The sequence below is a fragment of the Mandrillus leucophaeus genome, unplaced genomic scaffold (assembly GCF_000951045.1).
Source record: "Mandrillus leucophaeus isolate KB7577 unplaced genomic scaffold, Mleu.le_1.0 Scaffold608, whole genome shotgun sequence".
Classification (NCBI taxonomy): Eukaryota; Metazoa; Chordata; class Mammalia; order Primates; family Cercopithecidae; genus Mandrillus; species Mandrillus leucophaeus.
This window is the reverse complement of record NW_012106564.1, coordinates 961,972-971,588: the sequence shown is the minus strand read 5'-3', so window position 1 is coordinate 971,588 and position 9,617 is coordinate 961,972. Positions and strand designations below refer to the sequence as shown.

At 40.7% G+C, this 9,617-nt stretch overlaps 1 protein-coding gene across 1 annotated transcript in view; it reads left to right on the top strand.

The window, feature by feature from the left end:
- The window catches only part of ADGRG7 (adhesion G protein-coupled receptor G7), a 76,778-nt gene that overhangs the window by 18,430 nt on the left and 48,731 nt on the right, over positions 1-9,617 (top strand). Inside the window, exons 6-8 of the mRNA XM_011999894.1 lie at positions 1,036-1,136; positions 7,012-7,151; positions 7,274-7,381. Coding sequence (XP_011855284.1) covers positions 1,036-1,136; positions 7,012-7,151; positions 7,274-7,381 — 349 coding nt within the window. The remainder of the gene's footprint in view (positions 1-1,035; positions 1,137-7,011; positions 7,152-7,273; positions 7,382-9,617) is intronic.

Here is a 9,617-nt window from a genome sequence, read left to right as displayed (position 1 = left end):
AAAAAGAAAGAGACTGTTATTTTTAGTCCATTATACATGTATTTAGAAAATACCTTTACCACATGAATTCATGTAAGAGAGTCTGAGGTGTGATCCTTTTATTCTCAAAAGGAGGGCAACAGAGGCGGGGCGCGGTGGCTCACGCCTGTAATCCCAGCACTTTGGGAGGCCGAGGCGGGCGGATCACCAGCTCAGGAGATGGAGACCATCCCGGCTAACACAGTGAAACCCCGTCCCTACTAAAAATACAAAAAATTCTCCGGGCTGGGCGGCGGGGCCTGCAGCCCCAGATACTCCGGAGGCTGAGGCAGGAGAATGACGGGAACCCGGGAGGCGGAGCTTGCAGTGAGCAGAGATCGCACCACTGCACTCCAGCCTGGGCGACAGAGCGAGACTCCGTCTCAAAAAAAAAAAAAAAAAAAAGGAATTGAAAGGAAAATATTGACCTCCAAATGTAGAATTAATGGAAGGATTAAGCAGTAGGCAGGAGGGCTTCAACACTCCCAAAGAGGGAAGTTAAATAGTAATCAAACACCAAAAGATCATCTCTCTGACACACTCCTGAGTTATTGATTGAAAGAAGACTACAAATTATTTTACTAAGTCTAATAGTTACACTAAGTCTAATAGACATACGAAGTATAACTTAGTTATGCTAAGTATTATGAACTGTAATTTTTAACAACCAGAATACTGCAGTCTTCTTATTTTGTTTCTGCTTTTGTATCCAAGTATTTGATTTTGTGTTCTTGGAGTTTGGTGGGGATTCCGTGAAAGATCTTGCTATGAGGTCGAATTCAGAGACTTAAACCTCCTAATTCACTACCTTAATTTATATTTTCACTTTGCCCTATCTTGATTCTCTCGGTCATCTTATGTGGATCAAATAATAAACCTTTAATTTTGTAAAATGCTTGCCACTACATTATCATATCAGTGATGCCACTTGCTACTGTAATGATTCACAATGATAATGATGGTGATGATAACGTATGATATATGCTTCTCTGATGATCAGTATCTTCTCCTTGGCAGGCAAAGAAAATTGCCATAGTAACAGTGAGTCAACTCCTAGATGCCAGTGGAGATGCTTTTCAAGAAGCTGCTGCTACTGCTAATAATGATGCCCTTACAACGTAAGCACAAATTCAATTTGGAAAGAAAACTTGACTAAGTGCTGTTTACTTTCCTAGGCCAAAGTATTTCTCTCATGGATGCAGTAACTGATTCCTCTGGAATGTAGATAAGAGCTGTGACTTTTCACTTGACCTTCAGTTACTAGATGGAGTGGTATATGTTACCTCCTGCATCCAGGGGTGCTGGCCATGGCCTGGGAGATAGGGAGTAACTGGGCTGATTTAGATTAGAACTTGTTTTCCTCACCTTAGTTTGGCTTGACCAAGGGGCAACTTCCATGCATGGCAAGACCTCTTCCAACTTCTTTTGCAACACGTAGAGCTACAGAGAACAGCTCACTTTGCAGGACATACTGCCATCCCCCAAGCTGCACCTCACTTCTCTCTTTCCAAGGCCCTGGTGTGTTTTGATTATTTTCCTTAGCTTTCCCGATGATGTTTTCTTGACCCCTTTGTGGGACTTGTGAGAGGGGTGCCCCGTTGACTCAGCCCACTCCACTCAACCCCTTGTGGGAGGGAATGTGTAGATGAGCAAGTGTAGGAATCAGCCAGTCACTTCTCCACTGGCAGGAGCAAACTCTCTGCAGGCCCCATGGCAGCATCCAGGTGGGGTGCCTGCAACCCTAAGGCCCCAGAGGGCATGTTACAATGCTCTGTTAGCTCCACCGTCCATGGACAGCATTGCATTATCAGCCCAGTGGGCCCTTTGCCTTGTCACATGGGGTGGCTGCTCTCTGCCAGTGAGGGCGAAGGGCCAGTGTAACAGACTTTTTGGGTACCTGCACTTGGGGGTCACAAATTCTTGTCCAGTGCCCAAGAAGAATTAGGTCACATGGACAAATTGAAGGATGGTGAATGCAGAGAATTTTATTAAGTGATGAGGGCAGCTCTCAGTGGAGAGGGGAGCTGGAAAGCATGTGAGAAGGACAGGATGCTCTCCCCTGAAGTCAAGTCACCTCTCAGCCTCTCTCTTCTGAAGTCAGGTTGCCTCTCACTGTCTCTGAAGTCAAGTCACCTCTTCCTGACGTCCAGCTACTTCTCTTCTCTACCAGCTGAGTCTGGGGTCTTTATAGGCACAGGATGGGGGAGTAGGGCAGGCTGTAGTTTTGGAAAAGGCAATATTTGATTGGTAAAAATACATTATTCAGAAAGAACCAACCAGTGGGAGAGAGTGGGTAAACAGGGATTGAAGTTCTCATTTTGGGTTTCAGACCAGTTTTGGCTTGAAGTTTTCCCCCTGGGATCCACCCCTTTCTGCTTAGAGTTTCTCTGCCTCCTCCTTTTCTGACCAACACTACATTGAAAAAAAAAAGAATTCCACCTGCTTTCTCTCCTTTCTCCTCCTCTTTTCTGGATTACTGTTGATTGAACATTTGTATTAAAACTCATATACTTTATTCATAGAGACCCCTTATTGGTATTCACTCTATTTTTACCTTATGTACAGTTGTCAAAACCCTTTTAAAACTTACAACAGCATGCATGCTTTTGTAGAAAAATAAGAAAATATGTAGCTTAGCAAAATTCAAAAAATGATCTTACCTTTATTACCCTGTTGGCGTATATTCCAGGCTTTTTCCCTCTGTTTCTCTGTGTGTGTGTGTGTGTGTGTATGTATGTATATGTATATTACATACTATATTGATTCATAACTTGCTTTTGTCACTTAATACCTTACAAACTTTTTTCTATAAACATCTTTTATATAAATATCTATACATCTACATCATAATTTTAGATTACTGCATTATATGAGCAAACTTTCATCGAACCAGTTATCTGCTCAGCAGCTAGACATTTACATTGCTGGGAGTCTTTTAATGTTCTAAGTAATTAGCATTCTGGTACATAATCTTTATTTACATGACCCATTATTTCCTCAGGAGAAATTCCTAGAAGTAGTTCTTAGTTTTCTGATGATTACGACCAGTACCTACTTAGTGTTGAATTTTCAAAGTAGAAAAAGCGCAAAGGCACAAAATAGAGCATTCAAAGATTGTAATTCTGAGAGGTGGTGGTAGAGGTTGAGTGAACAGTTTTACTAGCATACTTTGTGACTTCAGATTTCAATAGGAGTCTGGGCCCTTCTCAAGGAGAATGTGGATGTCTCTCATTTTTCTTGACATATGAGAAGGAAGTGGCCATGGGGTCCAGAGTCTATGTTCAGTGAACAGAGAGGCCAAGAGCCAGAATGGGCTCCCTTCACAGCTGAAAGCTTTGTGTTTGCAGAGTCTTGCTAGAGGGAAGGAATGAATGTTTTTGGTGAGAAAGCTGAGAAAAGAGAAGTTGTGGGATTTGAACATCACAGGTCACAAAGCAGATAGGAACATTTTCCTAAAAATAAACAATTTTACTGGCTTAATATATAAAGGAAAATACAATTTTGTGTGATTTATATGCAATATCCAAATAGTTTTAAAGGAGGTGGTTAGAGGATAAATAAAATTTTAAAGTATAGGGTATATTGAACTATAAAATGGTGTAAGCATGCTCAATTCCTCCTTTTATCACTCTGAATTTCTAGTCCAATTATTTTCTAATAATGTTCTATCAGTTTATCCTCTACCAGCGTGATCTTTTGCATAAGCTCTTGTGGACTCAGATCCTTCCTTCATTCACTTAGATAAGGCTTCCTCCTCTGCCTCTAGCCCCAAGGTCAGGTCACCAACCCTTTAGCTCTCTTTAGGAGAACACTCTTGATGAGCTGCCAACAGAGGTCATCTCTCCCCGAGAAGAAAATTAAGTGTTGTTCAGGACAACACTTGATTTCCAAACTCTATCTTCTGAACCTAGGCCAGATGCTGCGTTCCCTGACAGACATCAGGCCTTAGTCATCCATTTCACTTTGACTTCTTCCTTCTTTCATTCCAGTTTTCTCTTGGTGTCTCTCAGTAGCTCCCTTTCTATAGCATAGGGAGAAGTGGAGAGGGTGAGACTAAAAGGGAGGAGAGTGACAGGGCAGAAAGACTCTACCCCAGCCTCAGCCATCTCAAGTTGTCAAAGAGAAGGTCTCTAGTGCCCATTCTCTTTTTCTAAATTGAGTAGATGCAGAATGTCAATGTGGGCAGAGCTCTGGGGGTGTAGGGTTTCTGCTAGTGAGGGCATCATAGTACAATCAAGTTTAGGACTTCATCTCACAATTCTTTTCCTTTTTTTGAGATGGAGTCTTGCTCTGTCACCCAGGCTGGAGTACAGTGGCATGATCTCAGCTCACCGCAACCTCTGCCTCCCAGGTTCAAGCGATTCTCCTGTCTCAGCCTCCCTAGTAGCTGGGATTACAGGCATGCGCCACCAAGCCCAGCTAATTTTGTAGTTTTAGTAGTTTAGTAGAGACAGGGTTTCACCATGTTGATCAGGCTAATCTCGAACTCCTAGCTTCAAATGATCCACCCACCTTGGCCTCCCAGGCTGTTGGGGTTATAGGCATAAGCCACCGCGACTGGCTGACCTCACCATTGTAGACACTGGTTGCAAAGTCTGATCTGTAACCTTAGACCTTTGATCTCATATTGAAAGTCATAATTACTCTGGTTTATCTGACTTTGGGAATGCAAAATGCCTGCCTAGCACTGACCACCTGTACATTTACATTTCACTTTTCTTTTTGTATTTCTCTTCCGGCTAGCCTGGCACCCACTCAGATTATCTTGACCAAATAGAGATTTATTATAAATGGGAATATGGGGTCTCATGGAGGTCCAAGAACTAGATCATAATATAGTAGGCCTTGTCAACCCCAAACAATCAAAAAGGTCAGAATCTAGTTTAAAGAGAGTTCATTCAATTGCAAAGTTTAAGGACAACTACCTGGGAAGCACAAATTCCAGAAAATGAAAGTCAATGTTTTGAAGTATATAAGTTTGGGATCATTTATATAAACAAAGTTTAGGGAAGCTTAACAGAGTTTTAATGTCTTTCTGTATAAGGCTTGATGCATGGTTATAGCGATCTGATTAACTGAGGTGGTCTTTTTCTTTTGGGAAAGGTGTATTTAACATTCCACACTGAAGATGTAACAATCACACTGAAGACCTAACAATCATGAGCCAACTGGTCTGAGTTAGGTACAGGACAAAAAAGCAGGCAATTAATCTGTAACATAGATCAGTCATTAGAAAGGGGAAAGGTCAGGCCTCTCCGAGTCACTGGCAGAACAAGAACAGTGAGGAAGAGAGTTAATCTACAATCTAATAAGCAGAAGTTGCAAACATGCTACACGTGATTCAGTCTCCAGAGCTTAACTTCCTTTTTGACGTAATAAATTGAGAGGGTCTTGAAATTTTATTTTCTTTTATTGCCGTATGGACCCTGGAGCAGAAGATGACTGAGGATCCAAGGCAGCTTTGGAAGCCTTAGTAGAGAAGTTTACAGGTCTTTTTTTATTTTCAACAGGAAGAATTAGCCTCTTATTTTTAATTTGTGTTTTTTTTTTCTTACGATATAATGACCTCTCTGGCTCCTTCTACATTATGACTTTCCTGATATAACTACAGCACTAATCAAAAAAATCTTGTGTCCGAGAATTTGATGACTTATTTTTGTCAGTTGTGCCAGGTGGATGACCACTTTCTGGATTGGCTTCTCCGGGGCAGGTGCCCATCTGTAATCTTATCAGTTATGATAAGAGGAGGAAAGAATTACAAGAAACAAAAAAAATGACCTTAGAAGTAGCTGTGGTTAGAGCAACCCTGTAAAAGTGGGAACATGAAAAACACCTCCTGTATATCTACCACGTCTTCCTTTTAGCTTGCAAATGCCTGAGGGAGCAGCTGCTGGAACTCCCACTGTTCCACAGAGTGCTGACCTCTAAGTAGATACTCAACAGATACTGTTGGGGAGAATGATATTCTTAGCAGGTTGGAGTTTTGTTAGGTATTCCTCCCGTTGAAAGCAGCTCTGGGGTATGTGTGAATTGCTGAAAATGGTTTTATAAAAGGAAAACATTTCAATCAGAGGATCTAACCTGAATGTTTCCATACGAATGATGATTACATTCTCTTTATCAAGCAATCCTCAATTATTGTAAGCTTTCTCTTTATCTCATTTGGAGGTAGAGAAAAGATATGTTAGTGTCAGAAATAAATATTTGGCATATAGAATAACTACATTTTGATGAAATCCTTTCATTTCTGGAAAAACTAGACTGATTATTTTACATACAGAGGTTTTGTTTGGTCAAGTACAGAAATAGTTCAAATATATGGGAAACAAGAAAAAGGAAAGGTCTTATGACTTTTCTTTGGAGAACGCCATGCCAAATCGACAGGTTGCTGCTACTCCCTCCCACCTTCCATCTAATCTATCTGTGAACTTAGCCAAAGTAGAAAAGAACATTGTAAAAACCTTCAGGGTCTAGTTCAGAGCTGAGGCAACGAGCTCAGAGCTCTGCTCTTTGTTGGTTCCATCTAAACTGTCACCTCAGGAACGAACAACTTACAAAACATGCTTTGGATCCTAAGGGATTTGGGTGAGAGGAAGAAGATGAATAAATGGAAATGGATTCTCACCACTGGAGAAAAAATTAGAAGTGCATTCCTTGCCAGTGGTGGGTGGCAACACCATCCTTCTATGTGAGGAGCATCATAATAAAGACTATTTCTTTAGGGAATTCTATAATTCTTGAGTTCTCCCTTTTTGCCATCTATGCTCACAGGGTAGCCTTCAGTGAGGACGGTCCACCCGAACTGTCTTATTTAAGTACATGTAATGCAACACAATTCTAGAAAAGAAAACCAATTATTCTTAGGCAATTGTTAATGCTGTCACTACCACACGATTCTATGCTCATGTTTTTCTGCTGTAGTATAAGACAGAACACATACCTTTCATTTTATGACAAAATCTTGAGTATTAAGTTGTGTTTTATTATATGCAGGCTTATTGAGCAAATGGAGACTTATTCCTTGTCTTTGGGTAATGAATCAGTGGTGGAACCTAACATAGCAATACAGTCAGCAAATTTCTCTTCAAAAGATGCTGTGGGGCCTTTAAATGTTCGCTTCTCTGTACAGAAAGGTGAGCTGTTAATCTTATTTGCTTGTAACAGTAAAGAGCATTCTGCTACCGATGATGAATAATAATGCTCTACTCACAATAATGTAGACTTTTACAATTCTACTCTTTCCCTTCTCATATAGGAGCTAGCAGTTCTCTACTTTCTGGTTCAACATTTATACATACGAATGTGGATGGCCTTAACCCAGATGGACAGACTGAACTTCAGGTCTTGCTTAATATGACGAAAAGTAGGTCTCAAACTTTGTGACATTTTAAAAATTGGACTCGAATTCATGGAACTAATAACTTCTAATTTACTGAAGGAGAAATAATGTCTACTTAGTTTCATACTGAGTAATTTGCATTTGAGTATGTTTGAGCTCTGACATGTTATGGTAATCTCAACTCTACTATTCTAAGTCAAAAGATAATTTCTTTGTTTTTTCTTTTTTCAAAAGCCTTTTGGAAGGTAGCAGAATTGAAATGTTCAGGCCATGTACACAAATATGTTTTCCTACAAAAATCTTGGCTAAGGTGGTTCTGTTTTACACTTACACATTTAAAACATGTTCAGTCACAAGCTCTGACCATGTTTACTAGTGGCATGACACTGTCAGGCTCAGATGCACCCTGCACACCTGACCCTGGAGAAGTCCATGTAATTGGCATAGTCATCATGTAGTAGTATCAATTTTAGGTTATCTCCTCTGTATGGTGCCCACCGTGTGCTCACTATTAGCCTGCATCCAACCTTTCAGAAATTCTTACAAGTAACTTGAAGTGGTTGTATTTTTCAAAGTCTAAAAAAAAGATAAGTAAATCAAACACACACATTTACTTTTCATTTCTCCCCAAACAAAAAAACCCGATGCCAGAAAGTGTATGTGTTAGATAGAATAAATGTATGACAGCAGTGAAAAAGAAGAGAGTATTATTCGTGAATCTGGCACTCTGGAATTTGCTCTCATTTGCTTTGGCCACATGCTTTGTGATGCTAAAGACTAAATCTAAGTCTTCTATGTTCTTGTGCCTTTTTTCTTTTAATTTAAAAATACTTCATGCATACAGAAAAGTACAGAAAGCAATGTGAGGAGTACCTATGTAACTACCAGCCAGGTAAACGAATGTCAATTTTTCCTATATTTGCTTCAGATCTCTTTAAAAAAGAGAGAGACGATATTACAGTTGCACCTGAAGCCCTCTACCTCACAAAGCACTGCAGCCTCAACTTCCCAGGAGGAAGCAATCCTCCAGCCTCAGCCTCCCAAGTAGGTGGGACTATATAGGTATGCCCTGCTAATTAAAAAAAAAAAAAAAATTAAATTCTTTTGTAGAGACAGAATCTCGCTATGTTGCTCAGGCTGGTCTCAAACTCTTGGCTCAGGTGATCCTCCTGCCTCAACCTCTTAAAGTGTTGGGATTATAGCCATAAGCCACTGTGCCTAGTCTCATTCTTTTATTTTTAAATAAAGAAAACCAAAAAGCCTTGCTCTACTTTTAGGGTTAACTTTTCATTTAGTGTCCAGGAGAAACAATTTGGTGATGTCAATGTACTGTGAACAAAAGCCAGCAATCCATCAGTTTCTCTCCAGGTGGAGGCTCCAACAACTGCCACAGAGGAGGACAATTTGGGGGCGGTCGGGGCCTTGCCTGTCTGCCTCTCAAATCAGATGACTGAATACTCTGGTCTCACACCACAACATTTTCCTTTTATCACTTGTGAAAGGAAACAGAGTTTAGGAAATTCATTCAGTTAAAATACATACTGTTGATGCTTCTGCTGTTTTAAATATGCCAACAGTTGTCTAAAGTGTCAGGAGGCAGTCCTGGTTCTCTGACTGCTGCCGCCAATGGGCTGGGTGCAAAACCCTCCACAGCAGCGATGGTCTTTCAGGATCTTTGATGAGCAGCTGATTCCTTTTTCCAATGTCCAGACGATGTTTCACAGTAGCCTGCTAGCCTTGGGAGAAGCCCATGATTGTCATGACATAGCAGGGGACAATAGTTGAAGAGATGGTGAAGAGTGCCTGCCTCAAAAACTCCACAGAAAAAGTGACTTGAGCTCCTTGCTCCGTGACTTAACACCACTCGTCCCCTTTGAACAGGAGATCGACCTCATCTGGGCTCAGCCATCCTGGTGTCCCAGCTTTGCTATTTCCTGTCTCATATTTTGTCATTGTAGGAGGCAACATGGGCTGGGGCTGCCCATTGGTCATGTTCACTCTCTCCATCTCTCATGTATAAAGCAAGACGTTTACTTTATACATGAGATCCTTGCAATACCTTTTTGAGGTGGATTAGGCAGAAATTCTCATTCCTATGTAGAAGGTAAGGAAACTGAAGCTCAGAAAGAAAAATTGATAGGGTGGAATGGCCCACCATGGGTTATATGTATTACTTACATATTGCAATTAAGTAAAGTTTCAACCAGTAAACCATTTTTGCTGTACTTTACTAAAATATTAAGCAGCCAGGCACTTCTAC